Source organism: Giraffa tippelskirchi, chromosome 7 (genome assembly GCF_054371585.1).
Source record: "Giraffa tippelskirchi isolate mGirTip1 chromosome 7, T2T-mGirTip1v1.2.pri, whole genome shotgun sequence".
Taxonomy (NCBI): domain Eukaryota; kingdom Metazoa; phylum Chordata; class Mammalia; order Artiodactyla; family Giraffidae; genus Giraffa; species Giraffa tippelskirchi.
Genome location: NC_137281.1, coordinates 27,039,283 through 27,061,780, shown reverse-complemented (window position 1 = coordinate 27,061,780; position 22,498 = coordinate 27,039,283). Strand labels below are relative to the sequence as shown.

Here is a 22,498-nt window from a genome sequence, read left to right as displayed (position 1 = left end):
CCCTCAAGCACCCTCTGTCCATGGAATTTTCCAGGAAACAATAGTGGAGTGGGTTGCCATTTCCTATAATTGTAATACTTTTACCTTATTTCTAAAAGAATGCAAAATGTGAGGCTGCAGTCACTTTTAACTTTCTGTGAAGTCTTAAGCATATCCTCCTGATATTTTACTTTTGGAAAGATAAGCAAGCTATTGTTATTTTTGTGTATGATTAGCTAAATATTTACCCATTTTAAAGGCTTTAAAGAATCCAATTTATATAAAACATTTAATTATTCTAGGACAGTGGTTTAAACCTGAGGTCATATTCTAATACATTTTTTTTTCACAGTTTGAAGTGAACCATCATTACTTTCAGTAAAAAATGTCTGAATGTTTAAATGACATTATTAAATTACATTACAAAATGCCAAACTGTTGACAGTTTTATTTTCTTCATACTTCGAGGTTTGTTATCCATGAATGTATGAAGGTGCCAAACATTTACTTTGAAGGTCTACACATAAAACTATATTTATTTAAATGTGAACATCTAAATAAATCACAAGATCATCTAAATATTATTTTAAATTACAATTCCAGGCACTAGCCTTGATTATGAACTGTAGCCATTTTCTGAACTCATTTAGGAATTTTCCAAGGCAGATCAGTGGTTTTCTTAGTCATGAGAGAACTTTTATAAAGGAGTAATAAATCAGCTTTTTAAAAAAGTTTGGTAATTTCATAAGGAAAATATTTCTTGATGATGGAAGTTAATTTGAATAAGGTTATGGAATCTTTGAATCTAAAAGATGTGAGTCATTGATAAAGAATATATAATCTGATCATAAAATTGACCTTTCTCTCCTGTTAGATGAGAATCATCTTTATGTTTGTGTGAGAATTTAAAATAATGAGGTAGATTGGCAATTGAAATGCTATACTGTGTAGCACCCCCTTCTCTGTTGGAAAGAGTAAGTGGGAATCTCGATTAATAGATGTGGTAAGTCAAGTTATATTGATAGGCAGTTCAGAGAGTTACTGTAGATTTAGTGAGGTATCCCGCATGAGATTGTCACAGTCACTTGTTCAATTAGGTGCACACCACTGGAGTTTAAATTCACAATGTGGAAGGGAATTCACAATGTGCACTTATCAGAACAGAAGGAAATGTGTGGTTAAACGGTTGCAGCTATAACTGTAGACTGTTTCCCTTGGTCCACATGGGAGGAGAAATGGAACCTAATGTTTCTGACTTTTTTTCCAATATCAGTAGAAATTGACTCAGCATGGTTTATGGGGGCCCTTAACTGGAAAAATAGTTGTGTTTAGTAGTGGAGGGAAATGACATAAATATGTACTAAGAAGGCATAAGTCCTCTAGGTTTTATTTTACAGGTGCTTCAGTAGTCATTTTTCTTGCATATTTATAATTACTGACAGTCCTACTAAACCTCTCTTAAAACAAGAGAGCCTCAAGATTTTTTTGTTGTTGAAGAAACTGCTGAATTAAAGAAAAAGGTGTTTTCAGCTTTTTCCTCCTTTATTTTTTCTTACTCTATCACAGTAAAATACTCACCTCAAGATAATAGCATCATCCATCTTTCATCAAGATGATCCATCCTTTCTTGGTGGATCCTTAATTGCTTGAGAACAATTATATTTTCAGGCAATATGAAAATTGATTTGGTGATCCAAAATGAAAGTGACTTAAATTTGGAAATCATGCCTAAAGTGACTTTTGCTCAAGGGTTATTTGCTTGAAACATATTATGTGTTAAATGCATAAGTAAGTGTTGTATCAGTTAAGGTTCTTTGGCTAAAAGCAATAGAAATCAACTCTGGCTAGTTCAGTTCAGTTCAGTTCAGTCGCTCAGTTGTGTCCGACTCTTTGTGACCCCATGAATTGCAGCACGCCAGGCCTCCCTGTCCATCACTAACTCCCGGAGTCCACCCAAACCCATGTCCATTGAGTCGATGATGCCATCCAACCATCTCATCCTCTGTCGTCTCCTTCTCCTCCCGCCCCCAATCCTACCCAGCATTGGGGTCTTTTCCAATGAGTCAACCCTTCGCATGAGGTGCCCAAAGTATTGGAGTTTCAGCTTCAACATCAGACCTTCCAATGAACACCCAGGATTGATCTCTTTTAGGATGGATTGATTGGATCTCCTTGCAGTCCAAGGGACTCTCAAGAGTCTTCTCCAACGCCACAGTTCAAAAGCATCAATTCTTCGGCGCTCAGCTTTCTTCACCGTCCAACTCTCACATCCATACATGACCACTGGAAAAACCATAGCCTTGACTAGACGGACTTTTGTTGGCAAAGTAATGTCTCTGCTTTTAAATATGCTATCTAGGTTGGCCATAACCTTCCTTCCAAGGAGTAAGCGTCTTTTAATTTCATGGCTGCAGTCACCATCAGCAGTGATTCTGGAGCCCCAAAAAATAAAGTCTGACACTGTTTCCACTGTTTCCCCATCTATTTCCCATGAAGTGATGGGACCAGATGCCATGATCTTAGTTTTCCGAACGTTGAGCTTTAAGCCAACTTTTTCACTCTCCTCTTTCACCTTCATCAAGAGGCTCTTTAGTTCTTCTTCACTTTCTGCTATAAGGGTGGTGTCATCCGCATATCTGAGATTATTGATATTTCTCCCGGCAATCTTGATTCCAGCTTGTGTTTCTTAAAAAAAACAAAAAAGAAGGAAAAAAAAGCAGCATTACTTACCAGAAGACTGTGAGGTAGCTCATAAGACAGAAAGGAAAAGAGAAGAGCCTGACCCTGGGTGGCTTCGGGTATCCAAATAGAAACAGTGCATTCTCTTCAGGGGCTAGTGAATTCCAATTGTTGTACATCTACATGTCTTTCTACTCAAGATTCAAAAATCAAGGCAAAGTACCTGAATGTCCCAGCTTCAACTGCAAGAGAAATGATGTCTACTTCAAGCATCATCTTACTACAAACAGTTTTTACAAAATCCGTAAAACTTCCTTTTAAAAATAATCTAGAAAAATTGTGACTAGAAATAAAATCCTGGTAAGCCATATTAACTTAATGTATAGAACATAGTCAGAGGCTGTGCTTTGTATACTTTCCTGCAATTCTTAATTTTATCACTGTATTTAATTCCACCCCCCCAAAGAAAACCAGTTTTCATAAGTAAGTTTATCCTTTGTTTCTTATGTGTCTGATGGCTCCTCATGAATTTTCATCCTCTTTTCTGTGTCTTAGGTATTTTTGAAGGCTCCCATGATTCTCAATGGAGTCTGTGTTATCTGGAAAGGCTGGATTGATCTCCAGAGACTGGATGGTATGGGCTGCCTGGAGTTTGATGAGGAGCGAGCCCAGGTAGGGTGACTTCAGGCTTTACTGACTGTGGTCCCTTTATTTATCCCTAATCTTGCCTTTGCTGGAGATCTATTTTACCCAGTCTTTAAGAGTAAGTATATAGTGCTGCCCTGGGAGCTTCAGTGGTCCCATCCTTGCAGCTAGTGGGGGAGGCTGCCCAGTGGTGGCAGTGGTGTGTCCCTGGCCCCCTGGATTGCAGCTTCTTTACTGCCAAGTCATCTGTTCATCCGTCCGTGGGGGTCCACAATGGCCACCTTCAGCCGCCAGGAATTTTTCCAGCAGCTCCTGCAGGACTGTCTCTTGCCTACTGCCCAGCAGGGCTTTGACCAGATCTGGCTGCTCCTTGCCATCTGTCTCGCCTGCCGCCTCCTCTGGAGGCTCGGATTGCCAACCTACCTGAAGCATGCAAGCACTGTGGCAGGTGGGTTCTTCAGCCTCTACCACTTCTTCGAGCTGCACATGGTCTGGGTCATGCTGCTCAGCCTTCTGTGCTACCTCGTGCTGTTCCTCTGCCGACATTCCTCCCATCGCGGTGTCTTCGTCTCCGTCACCATCCTCGCCTACTTGCTCATGGGTGAGACTTACATGGTGGACACTGTGACATGGCACAGGATGCGAGGGGCCCAGATGATTGTGGCCATGAAGGCAGTGTCTCTGGGCTTTGACTTGGATCGGGGTGAGGTGAGCATGGTACCCTCACCCGTGGAGTTCATGGGCTACCTCTACTTTGTGGGCACCATCATCTTTGGGCCCTGGATATCCTTCCACAGGTACTTAGAGGCCATCCAAGGCCGCCCACTGAGCTGCCAGTGGCTGCAGAAGGTGGCCCAGAGCCTGTTGCTGGCCCTTCTGTGCCTGGTGCTGTCCACCTGTGTGGGCCCCTATCTCTTCCCTTACTTCATCCCCCTCGATGGTGACCACCTCCTTCGCAAGTGGCTGCGAGCCTATGAGAGTGCCGTCTCCTTCCACTTCAGCAACTATTTTGTGGGCTTTCTATCGGAAGCCACAGCCACGTTGGCAGGGACCGGCTTCACCAAGGAGAAGGATCACCTGGAATGGGACCTGACGGTCTCTAAGCCACTGAACGTGGAGCTGCCCCGGTCCATGGTGGAAGTTGTCACAAGCTGGAACCTGCCTATGTCTTGCTGGCTAAATAACTATGTTTTCAAGAATGCTCTCCACTTGGGGACCTTCTCAGCCGTGCTGGTCACCTATACAGCCAGCGCCCTCCTGCACGGCTTTAGCTTCCACCTGGCTGCGGTGCTGCTGTCTCTGGCATTTATCACTTACGTGGAGCACATCCTCCGAAAGCGCCTGGCTCGGATCCTCAGTGCCTGCATCTTGTCGAGAAGGTGCCCGCCAGACTGTTCACACCAGTATCGTTTGGGCCTGGGGGTGCAAGCCTTAAACCTGCTCTTTGGGGCCCTGGCCATCTTCCACCTGGCCTACCTGGGCTCCCTGTTTGATGTTGATGTGGACGACACCACAGAGGAGCAGGGCTACGGCATGGCATACACGGTCCACAAGTGGTCAGAGCTCAGCTGGGCCAGTCACTGGGTCACTTTTGGATGCTGGGTCTTCTACTGTCTCATAGGCTGAGACACATCTGAGACAGCTCCCTCAAGAACCCTCCTCAGGGTGGTCGGGACGAGGGAAGGCCCTCTCTAATTTTTGATCCTTCTCCATTCATCACACTGCCCCCCCATACCCTTACACACACACACACACACACACACGCACACGCACATGCACGCACATTCATACATACACATATCATTTCCATACCTTCCAATCTCCACTTCCACCACAGGATGGGAAGGGAGTGGTCCCTGCTGGGGCCTAGGGGTGGGGAGAGCCTGGGGAAGCAGAGAACAGGAGATCCAGGGCCTTCCTGCCTTCCTTGTCTCTTTGTATATACAGTTTGTTATTATCAAGTAAATTCAGAAGTTTTTTTTTTGGTAAGAGTAAGTATAGAAAGTCTCATGTTCTCATAATATTGAGGAATTTTGAGGAGACTGAGACCCAGATTTTGGTCCTGGTTTGGGGAAAGTTTTTCCTTCAGTGGTTTTAAATTGCATCAGATTACCACTGTGTGCATAGTGGGACACTTCAAAGTGTAAATAGATGGTTCTGTTTAATATTTGCTGTGGATCTTTGGCACATTTTGGGGGGAGGGAACCCAATTTAAAATAAAATGTAAGAGCAGCAGTTTTGAAACAGCTGAATGAAGAGCTTGGCAAGTTCTCCTTCCAAAAAAGCAATTATTTAGCTTAACAAAACTGTAAACAAACAAGCAAAAACCCATTTAAGGTCTCTGGAAATTAACCAAAGGAGATATATTGAGAGGCATTTATTCAAACAAAGCTAGTGAATTTCAATATAAACAGTGATGATGGTCTAGCATGTTAGGAGATGCTCCCATCTCCTCCCTCAGCTCTGGTTCCTCAAGTTCTACCCTGGGCACGCCATGAGGACTGGCAGCTCTGTTGTCCTGTCAGAGGGAGCTGACTTTATTTAGAGCACTTGGAAAAACACATGCCCAGGGCTGTTACTGAAAACAATAGCAGTCTGGGTGGCAGACAGTCAGGGAAAGCTAGTGTTGCAGGGAACAAGAAAATGGCAGACAGGCCAGAAATTTATCAGGGAAATCTAGGGGAAGAGATAGCTAAAGTGAGCCCTACTATTCATATCACACTTAGCTCTTAGGGTCCAAAAGGCTGTGTACATGTACAAGGCTACACCTATTCAGGAGAGGACAGAGAACCCTTGAAAGCTGCTGGCCCCTGACTGAATGCAGGGTAGACTGATAAACTCCCTGCACTTTGAAAGAATCCCTCCAAGCCACACACAGACCCCATGGCAAAGGATTTGAAAGCCTTCTGGCTCAAGGTGTTGAAGCAAAACCTCTGACCAGTCATTGGCTGACCACTGAATTATGCTGACCTGGGACAGCCCCCTAGAAAGCAAGGCTTAAAAAGAAGGAAAGAAAAAAAAAAGCAGTGACATCAGAGTTTGGACACTGATGGAGAAACAAACTCCAGAAAATTAGGCAAGTCACTAAGTGGACAAACAGAAAACAGCAACATGAAGCTGTAGGCAGGGTCAGAATTTCGATTTGCTACTAATTTAGAGTATTTCATCTAAAATACCCAGTTTTTAACAGGAAATTATAAGACATGAGAATAAGCACAAAAGTGTGACTGTTATTCAGGGAAAAGCAAGCAGTAGAAACTTGGAGGGAGCTCAGTAGCAAATGATGGTTCCTAGTAACAAAAAGAGCAGTTTCTTTTTCAGTGTATTCAAAGAACTAAAGGAAAACTTCTTATTTTTGCCAGTGACTCTTCAAAGAGAGTATTAATAAAGAGATTTGGCACTTCCCTCGTCCAGTGGTTAAGACTCTCTGCTGCCAATGCAGGGGGTGTGGGTTCGATCCCTGGTCGAGAAACTAAGCTCCCATACGCCGTGCAGTGCAGCCAAAAGAGATTTTTTTTAAAAAAAAGGAATAAAGGGATCTAAATTTTTAAAAGGAATCAAATAGAAATTCTAGAATTTGAAAAGTACAATGACTGAAATGAAAAATTCACAGACTTAACAGATTTGAGCTGGCAAAAGAAATTGTGAACTTGAACACAGGTTAATGGAGGTTATCCAGTCTCAAGAACAGAAAGCAGAAAGAAAAAGAAAAACAATCAGTATCAGAGATGGTAGGACGCCAGCACGCAGAACAGCATACATGTATGAAAGTCACAGATGGAGAGGAGAGCAAGAAAGGAGCAGAAAATGTGTTTTAAGAAATAGCTGAAAATTTCTAAACATGATTAAAAATATTCATCTCCATATTCAAGAAATTTAATGAACTTTAAGAAGGATAAACAGAAAGAAATCCACACCTAGATACATCACAGTCAAACCTGCAAAAGGGAAGCCTCATTACATGCAAGTGAGTCACAGTAAGATTAACAGCTGACTTACTTTTGTAATTATGGGGGCCAGAACATGTCAGAGTATATGATTATTAGATGGTGTTAATTTTTTCAGTTGTTTAATATTAATCCACTTAATGAGGTTAAAATGATGGCATGAATAAAAAGGAGCTCCCTTTTTGTTAGTTCTGTTATCTCTTTCCATGTTGTTGTCCATATATAGAAATGCAGAAATTCTCTCCTTAAGAGATCAAAAAAATTAAACCTTCCTAGTAAAAAAATTCAAATTCAGAGTTAAAATTCTTAAGAAAGACTCTCTGCTACTTTGATTTCCACAGGGATAAGGAATACCTAATTCTTTCAGAAAAATAGTAAATAATTGGCAGTTTAGAAGGCTGTTTTTGTAAAAAGTGATTAACAGCAGAGTGAATTTATATAAGGGGGAACTGAGTTGATGTCTAAAACTGAGATATTTTCTTAAAATGATAGGTAAAAATTTTAAGTTTAACCCACAGTATTTTCTGTACTTAGAATTTCCCAGGTTTTGTTGCCCTGGTCCACAGATTGGGTTTTATTGCTATTAAGTGTCATCTACTGTGATAGAAAACTAATATAATAATAGGTCTTTCATCATATAAAAATTTTAAAGCAGGGGATGCCAACCATCAGCACGTCTCTGGAGCTTTCACCATCCCAAATCTGGAAGATAATAAAAGTAAAAAGGCAATATAGTATAGAAGTTAGGAGTGGGAGCTTCATGGTCATAGAATTGTGATTCCTGGCCCCACCACTTACCACCTATTGTGAACAGCACGTTTGTGTTACCCCTAAGTTAGTAGTTTGAAGCCTCAGCTTCCAATATGACTGTATTTGGAGATAGGGCCTTTATGGGGTATGTTCTTGTTCAGTCACTAAGTTGTGTCCGACTCTTTTGGAACCCCATGGATTGTAGCCCTCCAGGCTCCTCTGTCTGTGGGATTTTCCAGCCAAGAATAAATAGAGTGGGTTGCCATGTCCTTCTCAAGGGTATTTTCCTGACCCAGGGATCAAACCTGCATCTCATGTATTGGCAGGTGGATTCTTTTACCACTGAGCCACCAGTGAAGCCCCCTTATGGGATTGATTAAGGTTGAATGAGGTCCGAAGAGTGGAGTCCTGATATGATAGGACTAGTGTCCTGATAAGAAACACAGAAGAGAGCTAGCTTGCTTATTCTCTCTGCCATGTGAGAACAAAATTCTCTAACAGTTGCTGAGGTACCTGGTAAGCGAAGAGATAAACAGGATAGTCACAACTCCATTTTTAAAAATTAAGTTGTGTAAGTATTTCCGCTGAAATATTTTCACAGGCATTGTCTTTTTGCCTTTGTTCACAGTATCTTTGATAAACATTGGCAAGGATATGGAAAAACAGTTGGTGTGTTGTTTGATTACATAAAGTTGACAAAACATTTGGAAAACTGGCAATAAATACTAAAACTGCACATTTGTGTATGTGTGATCCAGTAATTCTTTTCTGAGGCTTGGTATGCAGTAGAAATGAATATGTGTGTGTGTGTATGTATATTTATCAAGATATACATATTAGGACATTTGTAACAGCATTATTGGTTAATAGCCAGGAACTATATAAACTGCCCAAATGCCCACTAAACAGTCAAAATGGGTAAATTGCATGTTCATACAGAGAAATAACAATGAAAATGAAAAACTACAACTAGCCCACCAGTGAGTGAATTTCACAAATATATTAAGGGTATTAAAAAAACCACATGCTGTATGAATACGTTTACATATCAAAGTACAAAAATAGGTAAAACTAATACTACATGGTGTTAAAAAGAACAGTAGTGATTTATCCTTTGGAGAGGAGGCTAGTTACTGGGATGGAGGAGAAGACTTCCAAGATGCTGGTAATGTTCTGTTTCTTCATGTGGCTTTTAGTTACAGAGCAGGTTCAGTTTCTGAAAATTCATCAAGCTATCTTTTAGGATGCTGTCCAGTAGAATTCAAATGTGAGCCACATTATGTAATTTAAATTTTTCTAAAAGTCACATTTTAAAAAGTTTTTTTTATTACTAACTTTTGCATTTTATTTTTCCCAGTATATCCAAAATATTATCACTTGAACATAAAGTGTATATAAACATTTATTGAGACATTTTACCTTTTTTTGGCAATAAGTGTTTGAAACCCAGTGTGTTTTCCACTTACTCAAATTAGCAACATTTCAAGTATGCAGTACTCACATGGCTAGAGGCTGTGCTACTGGACAACACAGCCCTAAGATGTGTACTATTTTGTGTGTGTGATATACTTCAATAAAGTGTTTTGAAAGTTTCCCACAATGAAGATATTGCTCAGTACAGTTGTATAAACTCACAGTTGAATCATGTTTGCTGATTGTATTTTCACTTCATTTTCTGTTATGTGTAAGGGGTAAATTTCAGTGTTGTTTTCCTATGTTTGATTTTCATAATTGCAATTCTTTGAAAGCTGGAAAAACTGAAAAATTTGGCACTTCTCCATTGAGTACTTTGATCAGAGATTTCCAGCTAATTTTGAACAAAATATAGCTAAAAGGACTCATTCACAGGAAAAAAAAAATCGGTGCCATTTTAGGAACTAGGTTGATTTCAGAGAAGTTCTTCAAAGGCTCAAATTTTTAAAATCCAAAGTGCTTGTGTAATGTCATGTGAATTTTTTTGTGTTCAGCATCAGCTTTGTCACAGATTTTGTAGTTCAGCCACTTTAACTGTGAATACATGGATATATTTGTAATTTATGCAACTCTGATGTCCAGTTGATTGGTAGAATTCCTCATTACTTTGGAAAAGAATTGTTTGGGTAACAATTATGAATTACTTGTGTACCATGACTAATTCCTAGTAAATTTCTATTTCATCGTTTTAAAAATTCACCAAGAATATTATTCTTTATACAGTGTTTAAACATTTGTTCCACCGTTTGTATTATTAGTTTAAGAACTAATAGCTTTATCTTCGTTGTTGTACTTTTTAAATTAATTTAGCAGTCACAAAAATGTTTCACCTTCAATATAATGACTTTCCAAAAGTTCTATTTTGATTCTATAATAAGGTTAGAAAAATTTAGCTGTTATTGGAATGAATAGATTTTTCTATTTAAAGTACCTGATGACACTGATGTAAAACTGGTATCCTATAGCTTTTTGCAAGGTTTTTCTTTCAGCAAAGCCAACATGCAAACAGCTTTGCTTTTTGTATGTGCACAAGAATGTGAGTGAAAATTTAGAAGAGTCGTTTGATTTAAATAAAGTTATGTTCTACAGAGTGGTGTTAAATGTACCGTTTGCAGCTGCACATGCTAAATTGTCGCCTTTGAAGTATATGTTGATGCTTCTTCAGCAGATTTATTTCTTTTGGTTTTCGTGTGATCAGTGATAATCATCCTGGTCCCCACAGAGAATAGGAAATGCCATTATTTTGTACAGATTATGCATTCATCATCAGCTTTCTTGGATTCGAATTTGATTCTTAATTTTTCATTTAATATATATGTCTGTTTTTTAAATTCGTTGCACAGAAAGGTAAGTATTACCAAACGGTAAAATAAATACAGCTGTAGATTTAGCTATACAATAAAGACAAAATCAGCATAGCAAGAAACGTTAAGAATAGTCTATTTGTATGCTCTATGAGAGCACTGCTAGACTTTTTTCCTGTGTGGGTTTCACAAACACCCAACCACTCTTTATGATGACCCCACCTGACTGCTTTGTGCAGACTGTGGTATAGACTATGGAGTAACAGACTAGTATAGCAGGTAGCTGGTGGGGACTGGAGTGCTGAAAGCCTCTCCCATGACTGCCTGAGTCTGGCTGGTGTTAATTGTCCCTATCTGTTTTAGCATACTTTATGGGTGAGTGTGTAGTTTTTATCAGCAAGTACTCTTTATACTATCCTTGAAAGGGAGGTGTTATTTAAGTTCCCACCAGGAAAGGATCAAAATAATGTTGGGTTGCTGATTGTCTTTCAGTTTAACCATTTGTTAAAGTGTAGACGCTGTTCATCGCACATACATTTCACATCTTACTAGAAAAGATGAAGCTGGAATTATAGGTAGAGAGCTACCAGATCTCTCTTGGCTTTTTTTTTTTTTTACTACAAATAATAGTAATAATTCCTTTTTATTTTAAAAAGGTAAAAACCTATGATCCTTGCTAAAATACACATTAGTGGCTAATAACTTCCTTAGGGAGTTAGATTATATCTCATTACGTGCTCTCATTTTATCTTTCAAGTCTTCTCTATTGTATTCTGTCACAACTGGTAATTATTTATTGATTTTTCTAATTATTTGTTCATTGTCCACCTGCCCTACTAGACCAGAAACTGAGGAAAAGCATTGTTTGTTCCCACTCATTGTATATGTGGCACCCAGCACAGTGACTTGGGCATCATAAAGACTCACTGGACATTTGTGGAATAAATGAGATTAAGTGAATGAATACACAGATCAGAAGGGATATCCTGTTATCAGCAGACATGTCTTAGTTGATACCTAACTAAGAGAAAACCCTTAGGAGTTGGGAATAGTGTTCTTTTGTGGGTGTCTCTGGCTTATACATTACATTCTGAGAATACAGTTGGTATATATAGTAATGTGTAGTCACATGTATAAATTTTATCTGTCCACAAATGCTTATAAAAGAATAGGATTTATTGAATGTTGTCACGTAGTGCACTTAAATTTTTATGTTATTTAATCTCGTAAAGTATTACGGCTATGTGCATGCTTCGTGAGAGTTTACTGAAGCTTAGAAAATGAAATACCCCTGGGTCACAAAGCCAGTAAATGCATCATAAGAGTGGAAACTTGCTCACACTTTTCCGTTTTGTTTAGTCAGTGAAAATGACAAGTATTGAACAACCCTACTAACATAGGCAAATAAAGGATTTAGCACACAGAATAAGATATTGGCGGTATGCAGTTCAGGCCCGATATAGCACATGTTACTGGGGGCTGTGGGTCCTTTCATTTTTCCTGCTGCACTGTGCTCAGTGTGTATGGCTACATCCTTAGTATTATGTGTGCAAGATGGATGCTGTATCTCTGGTCATTGCATCAGTTCCCAGGGAGAAAGAAAGGTGACATATCTCTTAAATGACTCTTAAAACCCTATCAGGTGACTTACACTTCTGTATCATTGGCTAGAGCATTGTTACCTGGCCACCCATTCCTGCAATGAAACTGGGGCGGTTGAATATTGACTTTTTTGGTTGTGTTTTTGATATTTTAATTTCATCAACTGTGCATTGAAAGTTCAAGTGCTGAGACATATGTGGCTGCAGACATTGAGCATCCTGTGCTGTAGACAGTGAGGGAGCTTTAAGTTGGGGATTGTTATGGTCAGGTTGTGCTTTAGAAGGCATGCTCTGATGGCTGTGTTATGGCTTGGGGGATGACAGAATGGAAGCAGTAAGTAATTGCAGTAATTAGGTGAGAGTTCTTAGGAGCCTGAACTAGCAAAATGTTTGTAGGAATGGAAAGGAGACTATAAAGATTCAAAAAATAGGAGGTCACATGGGTAGGGTTTGGTGGTTGATTGGGTCTGTGAAGATAAGAGGAGAGTAAAGTGTCAAAGGCAGTTCAGGTTCCCAGCCGAAATGAGCGAGTGAGTGAGTGGTGCTACCATCCGGACTGAAGTATAAAGGGCAAGTTTAAATTGGTTGCGTTTTAGACCCAAGAAGCTTGAGCTATCTGGATTTCCTTCATGTACAGATCTTTATTCATCAGTTGGGAAAGGATTCAGATAGATTTGTTACATGTTAACAAATAATTTTCCTTGATAATATCCCTTGGAATTTTCTTTTTGTTGCCTAGAAGTTTCTAACATTTGTACAATCAATTCTGTTAATACTCTCTTCTGTATTTCTGGCTTCAGTGTCATAGTTAGAGCATCCAGCCTGTCTTATCCCCACACTGTAGAAGTGTCTACTAATTTCTTTTTCCTTATACTTCCGTGTCTTAAATATTGACTTGGTCAGGATTTTATTTTGGTGAATAGGATGAGGTAAGGACGGAAAAGGGAAGAGCATTTTCATTTGTTAGAATGGGATTGAATGTGACTGCTTATTTCCAGGATGTTATACTAGCACACGAAAATAATGAGGTTTTCTTGGAGAAGTTGCTCTAATGTTTTTTTACGGTTTTGATGTTTTGAGAAATCCTCTGTTCCTTTCTTTCAAAAAATAAAACATCCCCCAAATGTTAATTTTTTTATTATAAGTCAAAATTAAAATACCTATTTCATGTCTTCTTATGACAGCAGGAGGATGCCTTAGCACAGCAGGCCTTTGAAGAGGCCCGAAGAAGGACACGTGAATTTGAAGACCGAGACAGGTCTCATCGGGAGGAAATGGAGGTGAGAGTTTCACAGCTGCTGGCAGTAACTGGTTAGTACTTTCCCCAAAACTCTCAGGCTCTATTTGTGATGTTTGTGCATAATGTTTATAAGTAGTAGTTTAATGTCTTTCATTTTTAAAAAGTGGTGCTCTGTGACGTCCATGTTTATTAAAGTAGTTGCTAAAAAGAAACTTTAGTCTTAATTTTAAGGGTGTACATGAATTCCTCATTTATTGGTCTTCCTAAAAATCATTTATTGTAAGGTATATTTTCTATTTATTGATCCAAATATTTTAATTTTTTTTCCCTTAAATATCTTTTAGGTTTTTGTGTAAAAACTATCTTATGTTATCATAGAATATGTATTTTTAGAACATTATTAAAACTCTTTGGGAAAAACATTATTTTCTACTTTTCTGTAAATATTTTGGCTTGATATTGTAACATGTAATTTTCAGTCATCTGTATAGTCTCTTTACTAGAGGAAAATTGAATACTTTCAAACTACTTCAAAGAATGGAATTAACTTAGACTATTTTTATTTAAAGCTTTTTGTGATAAAGTGAAATAGACACCACATCTACACCAAAAAGAAATATGTGGCTTAATTATTGGAAGGCTAACACTCTTATAACCATCTAGTTTTTCTTTTAAAATGTGACATTTACCCAGGTAGTCCCTCCTCCATGTGTGCCTTTAATTATGACCTTATCTTTCCGTTCAGAAGTAATCATTACCTGAGTATTTGTAGTAATCACTTCCTTGTGTCTTTTTACAGTTTTATTACCGATGTCTGCTTCAGTCCTAAACACTCACATTTAGTCTTGTCCAGGACTTAAATTCGATATGACTATCAACTAAATAGAATAATTTCCAGGCATTAGAAAGTGTTCTGAAAACTGGTTGCACAAAAGTGTGAATGTGCTTACTTAACACTACTGAACTGTGTACTTAAAGATGGTTAAGATGTAATTTTTATGTTATTTACATATATTTTTCCATGTTAAAACATTTTTTAAGTCAATGTTATATGATAGAGAAAATTTGCTGTTTTTCCATGCAAAAAATTATATGTACACTATTTAAATTAGCATAAAAGTATGTGTGTCTTTGTCTGTGTGTGTGTGTGTGTGTGTGTGTATGCAAAGACGGTGGTTAAGATCCCAGACTCTGGAGCCAGATAGCAAGCTCTGAATCTGACTGCCACTTTGTCACCTCTGATAACATATTTTACCTTTCTGTGACTGAGTTTCCTCATCTGTAATCGTGCCTATCTCATATGTTCATCATAAAGATTAAATGAGTAAATATTAATACATGTGAAAGCACCTTTTCAGAATGTGGCACTGACTAACTAGATGTCAGCTGACATTATTGGTATTACTTCATATATATGTTTGTTAAACTATTTTCTAAGGGAATTCCCTAGTGGTTCAGTTAGGACAGTGTTAGGACAGTGTTAGGACTCCGTGCTTTCACTGCCAAGGGCCCAGGTTCAATCCCTGGTTGGGGAACTAAGATCTTGCAAGACATGTGACGTGGCTATATATATATATATATATATATATATATATATATATATATATATAAAATTAAAAAATCAAGCCTACTTAGTGCTTAGTATATGAAACAGAAGTATCATTTAATGGTTGATATTTCCCTTTGTCAGTGAGTGAATTGATTTAATTGGCTGATAGTGACTGATGATGACCTCAAGAATACTTTCTAGCCAGGGGAAGAGACAGGAGGGGTATAATGCAGTGCGTTTTTTTCTTTGAAGCTTTTACAATTCTTGTAATCAAACTTTCCATGGCATTTTCTTCGAGGATAATCGTTTTTGTAATAGTAAGAAGTTTTCAATGTATAATATGCATTTGTTATCTCAAGTGTAATATGCATTTGTTATCTGAACCTTTTTGCTCATGCTGTTTGTTTCTTGACTGAGAATTTATTTTTATGTGTATTCAAGGTCCAGCTTAAGTGTTATCTGTCAGTCCCTTCTCTGATCTTCTTAATCATAATTAGCCCTTCTACTTTGTAGTTTCCAGACCTCTTTTTATTTCTATTACTGTTCTTGTTGAACAGTATGTTAGAACAATTATAAACTTGTCTGTCCTCCACTGTAGTATGATCCCCAGTGAAATGGGGTCCCTGATGTTTTGAGCCATGGCAGTACAGAGGAAGGGCACTCACATCTGCCTTTGCCTGGGGGAGTCACTTGCAGGGTTTTGAAGGAGGAATGTGAACTTGCCAGCAGGACAAGCTGGGGAAAGCATTCTGGACAGATGAAGCAATATGCAAAGGAGTGAAGGACTAAGAGATCTTACGATGTCAAAGAATGGGTCAAACTAACACAGCTTTAAATGAACATTAGAATCGTTTTATAAAAAGTGCTGCCCAGCTACATTATATTTGAAGAATAACGGCTTGACAGCTGTTGGAACAGTTAATTAGAAATTTTTTTGTGTGTGATTTGGTTTACATAAAATTTTAGATTAATTGAGGCTAAGAATTGCCTTCCCTAAAATGTTAGTTTGATTGTTCTTATAAATAATGTTTCTTGAAGAAAAACATGTTGGCGTGAGAATTTTTATGTGTGTGTTTATGAGCAAAAATATAGTGATATTTTTGTTGCTAAAGATGTCAAGTAATTTCTTTCTCAGATAGATAGTTTCCAGTGAGCTTTATGTCAGTGATTGAGCACATGGGCTTTGTAGTCAGGGCTAGTTAAGATTCCTGGTTGATCAGTTGCCAGCCTCTCTCAAGTCTGTTTTGTCAGAGAAATTGTTGTGAGAATTAAATGGGAAAATGCTTGTAAGGCACTTGGTGTGTGTGTGCCCTCAGTAAATAATAGCTCTAAAGTACTTCTTAGCACTAAAAGCTCTACCACAGTGCTGGTTCCAGTTAATTGAATTATCTGGCTAACAAGAACATCCTTTTCGTGCTCTATAAAGTGTATTGGGGCACTTTCTCTGCATTATGACCTAGAGCGTAGAGAAAATGGCTTGGTTTCCATCAATGATTTAAGATCCTGTAGTCCCTTATGGCAATAATTTAAGAAGTCAATTCTTGTAGAGAACTGTCATCTAGAAAATGAGGCTGGAGTCTGACTCCAGAGCTCACACTGGCAGTCTCTTAGGGGAGTGTTGGGTATGCATGTCTTTGGGCACTTTGTGAATGTGTTTTTCTTCCCTTTAAAAAAAAAAATTCCTAACAGATTCCTGATGTCAGCTTATTTCTTGTAGTTTACCTCCTCTTTCCTGAAAGGAGAACACTGGAGAAAAAAACTGTGGTTTCCAGCCCCCCCACCCCCACCCTGTAATTCAGATATCTGTAAGAGGATCTTAAAAAATATAATCAAACATTCTTTTTGTTTTTAATTTTGTTTTTTAAAAAATAATGATTTTATGAAAAATGAGTTTTTTACACTCACCTGGATAAAGTTCTTATTTCCATTTGAAGAAACTGAGAGTCTGAGAAAAATTGACTTTCTGTCTTTTAAATAGTTGGTTAATAAAGGAAAGAGTGAAGACTTAAACCAGTTTCCTAAGCAGACGTTTTCCACCAATATAGCCTACCACTGGGAAATGAATTTCCACATCACCCACAAAGATGATTAAGTTGAAAAATAAAATCTCCCAGAAGAGGTCAGAAACCATTTTGCCTGGAAAAGAAAAAACTGAGAAAAGAATAATAATGGTTCTAGTGGGTGGTCCTGACGCCTACTAGAGACAAGAGCCAAGGAACAGCGGTAAACTGGTAAACTCGTGGGTGGCAACCCAGTAAGTGGGCCTTGGAGGCTGGCAGCACAGAGGCTTGGGGATGTCCTGCCCCTGTTTGGATAACCTCTGAGGCCTCTAGCCCTGACTTGTTAAACTTGTAACAGTGGGGCTCATGAGCATTTAGTATGTGTAGCCAGTTAAGGTTACTGACAGAAGGAAGCAGAACTTCAAGTGGTTTTGGTTTTCCCCAGTGTCTTTTAACCTGAAATCAGTTCTAAAACTCCTGGAGTGATTACTTTTTTATACCTTTTGAATTTTGTATCATGTCCATCTATTACCTGTTAAGAGAATATTTGTTGGTTGTGTTAACACAGAATGATGAAAACAGAAGATTCTCTAACTTTTTTTTTTTAATGTGAAGTTCTGTCTTCATTTGAAATTTTACATAGAACTTTAATAAAAGAGGGCACTGCTCTGGGTGAAGCAGGGGGAGGGAGTATTCTGGTCTCCCTCTGGAGTCCCTGGGATGTTTTCAGGGAACCCAGTAACTGGCAGAATGTAACTTGAGAACCTTTCAGGTAGTAGAGGAGGATGAGGCTTCTAATAGACTGCTGTGGTTTTGAATCCTAGCTCTACTACTTATTGCTATGTGACACTGGGAAAATTGCTTAAATTCTTGACCCTCATCTGTAAAATGGAGCTAACACCGTACTTCCCAGGATGCTGTCTAACTCAGTATCTGACACTTAAAATGGAACTCATTGGAAGCTAGTTTATTCACCCCCTCTTTCTTTTTTGTTTATTTTTTAATTGGAAGGTAATTGCTTTACAATGTTTTGTTGGTTTCTGCCATGCATCAACATGAATCAGCCACAGATATACACATGTCCCCTCCCTCTGTAACTTCCCTCCCACCTCCCACCCCATCCCACTCCTCTAGGTTGTCACAGAGCACTAGATTGAGCTCCCTGCATCATGCAGCAAATTCCCACTAGCTATCTGTTTTACATATGGTAATGTATATATTTCAGTGCTACTCTCTCAATCCGTCCCTCCCTTCTCCTTTCCCCACTGTGTCCACAAGTCTGTTCTCTATGTCTGTGTCTCTTTTGCTGCCATACAAATAGGTTCATCAATACCATTTTTCTAGATTCCATGTATATGCATTAATATATGATATTTTTCTTTTTCTGACATACTTCAGTCTGTATAAACAGGCTGTAGGTTCATCCACCTCACTTGAACGGACTCAAGTTCATTCCTTTCTATGGCTGAATAATATTCCACTGTGTACATGTAGCACAGCTTCTTTACCCATTTGTCTGTTGCTGACCATCTTAGGTTGCTTCCATGTCCTGGCTGTTATAAAATAGTGCTTCAGTGAACACTGGGGTACACGTGTCTTCTAGAATTGTGTTTTTTTCAGGGTATACGCCCAGTAGTGGTATTGCTGGGTCATATGGTAGTTTTATTCCTGGTTTTTAAAAAAATCGCCGTGCTGTTCTCCACAGTGGCTATATCAATTTACATTCCCACCAACAGCGCAAGAGGAGTTCCTTTTCTCCATGTCCTCTCCAGCATTTATTGTTCATAGATATTTTTTATTCATCCCCTCTTTCTGTGCATCTTAGCTCACAGTGTATCTGGAGTGTGGCAGTAAAGGGAGGCATATCCTAACTTTATAGACTGTGAAAGTCAAAGACATGTTGCCAAGCTATTTTGTATCCTGTGCTGTTTCTTTCTTTCTTTGTTTTTTTGACAATAGTAAATAATTTTACGCTTTTCTGGCTTCTCTTGGGGTTGAGTAGTGACGAGGAGCAAGTACAAACTTCCTGTATTTGGTGATATTTCTTGATCTGAGGACTACATGGGTGTGTTTACTTTGTGAAAATGCATCAGTCATATATTTATGATGTGCACTCTTCAGTACAGAAGATAAAAAATACTTTTTTAATTAAAAAAAGTGGACTTTAAAACAGAAAAAATAATTAAAGACATTTATTCTGTAAAGTGCCTGCCCATTGATGTCTGTTGCCATATAGAAGTAACCCCATGCCTCTTTACGTGAGATTCTTTCCACGACTTGAAAATATTGACATGCTATGCGTGGCAGTCTTTTATGTTACACATCTCTATAACTGCAATTTCATTGCTTACTTTGGGATTTTGTGAAAGAAGATTGAAGTTAATAATTTCATAAGGTAGAGGCTCAGTGCTTTGATAATAAAAAAGCTGGAACGATACCTCTGTCATCTGTTCTGTAGCAGCTCACACTCGGTGTGTCCAGAGACTGCCTTCAGCTTGATTGGCCTCTTAATCTAAAACTGTGATACAGTACTGTTGGCTCTTAATTCAGCTGCAGGGTGACAGGGTGCTGAAAGAGATTTTCTCTGTCATTATCTAGAAAATGCTTTCATTTGTTTAGGTTATAAAGCGTTAGCAAATAAATTATTGTCTTTAATGTCAGAGAATGGGTAAACAATTATTGCTTATTCTGCTATAGGCAGTTTTAGTACAGTTCAGCAAATCATATGGGAATTTTATGTGGAAACTATTTGGAAATAAAAACAGGCGATAGACTATGTGGTTTTTATATTTATGTTTTGTATGTTTTTGGAGCCTTCAATTCTGTGTGGTCCAAGAAAAAAATTTCAGCCTCTTATTTATTTAAATTCCCACAGACTTCAGTTTTCACATCACTTAACTCTATCAACACTTATTTTTATGTACGGAAAAATTAACATAAAAGTCTGTCTATATTGGACCTTCCTGAGGTGTATTTTGGACAGTAGGTGAAAGTGAACTAGGAATATGAACTCAGACTAAGTGAGCATCGGAAGAGGGTTAGTGAGGGAACACGAGGGTGCTAGGTCTGCCTTCTCCCACAGAGAGAGGGCCTTGTTTGGTATATATCATAGGAGAGGTAGATTTTACTAAAATGCTTTTAATTTTAACTTTATTTTAATTCGTAAAAATTACTCACCTACAAGATACAATTTTTTTTTTTAAGATTTGAAAAGTTCATATAGATAAGTTGGGAGGTTATAAGCAGCTTTGTGGTGATAGCAACAGCATGAGTGCTTAGTATGTGCCAGGCAATATATGCTGCAATATTGGTTTTACATTTGATTCTTAAATGCTCTTAGAAGACGTATCTCCCTTTTGCAGAGCTGAGGCTGAAAGAGGGTAAGAAGCTTATATAAGCTCACATTACTAAAGTGTAGAGCTGCCCCATCCAAGCCCGGAAATGTCAGTTACTTCCACTATCTTTTATTTTTAAAATGCCACTTTAAAGTTTTCCTGAAGTTTACTTTATGAGAACTGTTTTTTTTTTGAATGTGCCTAGTAGACGAGCTCTTGAAGTCTACTAATGATTGTCTTCTGACCTTGTTTTTACCTTTTTTATGAGTTTGGAGAAAGTGCATTTCTTTCTGTTGTATTAGGACTTAAAATTTCTGCTTTGTGTCTCGTCTCGACTTAGCAGTCAGGAGAAATAGCAGTGACTTAGGAGGCTGACATTAGGTTCATCTTCTTTAGAGTTCTGAATTTGTGTTTTCACTGCCACCAGCTAACTGTGAAACCTTGGGGGAATCGTTTAACATTCTTGGTCTCAGGTCTATCATGTGTAAGTAAGAGTTGAACTAGAGCTCTATAATGTATAGTGCTGCTCTAAAATTCTATCATGCTATGTTCCAGCCTTTAGCCAAGTGTTAAACATAAAGTGATTTGCACATTATCTTGGTGTAGTATACACTCAATAAGTTTGGATCTATTTTTAATTATTAGGGCATTTTCTCATGAAGAGTTTTCTGCAGTTTGATGATCTTGATAATAAAAGAAAGGAAATCAGCCAGGTTTTATTCATTTTTACTTGGGTATCCCTGCTCTTGGCTACTTCTGCACAGTTCTGACCAGCAGAGAAAGCTCCAGAATCTGGTAAATGTCTTTGTCTCTTCATTTTGGGCAAATCCCATGACTGTCATCTAGAAAGTTGGCTTAAAGCTCAACATTCAGAAAACTGAGATCTTGGCATCTGGTCCCATCACTTCATGGCAGATAGATGGGGAAACAGTGGAAACAGTGGCTGACTATTTTTCTGGGCTCCAAGATCACTGCAGATGGTGATTGCAGCCATGAAATTAAAAGACGCTTACTCCTTGGAAGGAAAGTTATGACCAACCTAGACAGCATATTAAAAAGCAGAGACATTACTTTGCCAGCAAAGGTCCGTCTAGTCAGGGCTATGGTTTTTCCAGTAGTCATGTGTGGATGTGAGAGTTGGACTATAAAGAAAGCTGAGCACCGAAGAATTGATGCTTTTGAACTGTGGTGTTGGAGAAGACTCTTGAGTCCCTTGTACTGCAAGGTGATCCAACCAGTCCATCCTAAAGGAGATCAGTCCTGGGTGTTCATTTGAAGCTGAAACTCCAATACTTTGGCCACCTCATGCGAAGCGCTGACTCATTGGAAAAGACCCTGATGCTGGGAAAGATTGGGGGCAGGAGAAGGGGACGACAGAGGATGAGATGGCTGGATGGCATCACCAACTTAATGGACATGGGTTTGAGTGGACTCCGGGAGTTGGTGATGGACAGGGAGGCCTGGCATGCTGTGGTTCATGGGGTCGCAAAGAGTTGGACACGACTGAGCAACTAAACTGAACTGGGTGATAAAACAAGAGCAACTGGTAGTGAGGGGTCTGTAGTAAAATGTCTAGATTAATTCTTCATAAATACTAAAAACAGATTTGTATTCTGAGCAGGCTCATGGGTGTCTGCTTTATATTAAAACCCTATTCTGAAATATTGTCATTAAAAAGTTAAAATCAAGGGCCTATCTGGATTGACTGGGGAAAAAGAAACTAGAAATTACAGGCTTTATGCTTTTAGAGTAATCAGGTTCAGAGTTTCTTTGCCATCATCTCGGCTAGTTTGTTACTCATAGAATTCCTTCTAAAATATCCAGCCTTCATTAGAAAACTGCCACAGTTTAAAGCACTGCTTTTCAAGGCAGTATAATCCAGCTGTTGAATTCTAGTCATGTGGAATTTGTCTCATTGGACATAAATGTGTCGGTATTTGTCTCCTTCATATGACAGCGCATACATCTTCCTCTCTAGCATTAAATTTCCTCCCAG

At 38.6% G+C, this 22,498-nt stretch overlaps 1 protein-coding gene and 1 pseudogene across 13 annotated transcripts in view; both read left to right on the top strand.

The window, feature by feature from the left end:
* Nucleotides 1–22,498, top strand: part of CBFB (core-binding factor subunit beta) — a 49,037-nt gene that overhangs the window by 21,232 nt on the left and 5,307 nt on the right. For 2 of the 12 annotated variants that reach the window (XM_081513255.1, XM_081513248.1), the window contains 2 exons: nt 3,214–3,330; nt 13,563–13,658. In XM_081513255.1, the coding sequence (XP_081369381.1) occupies nt 3,214–3,330; nt 13,563–13,658 (213 nt within the window). Of the gene's footprint in view, nt 1–3,213; nt 3,331–13,562; nt 13,694–22,498 lie in introns of all 12 variants that reach the window. The other 10 variants (XM_081513259.1, XM_081513250.1, XM_081513261.1 and 7 more) reach the window with 8 other exon arrangements.
* LOC145514680 (protein-serine O-palmitoleoyltransferase porcupine pseudogene) lies at nt 3,244–7,016 on the top strand (annotated as a pseudogene). The gene has a single exon (XR_014060300.1). The product of XR_014060300.1 is annotated as a protein-serine O-palmitoleoyltransferase porcupine pseudogene (transcript).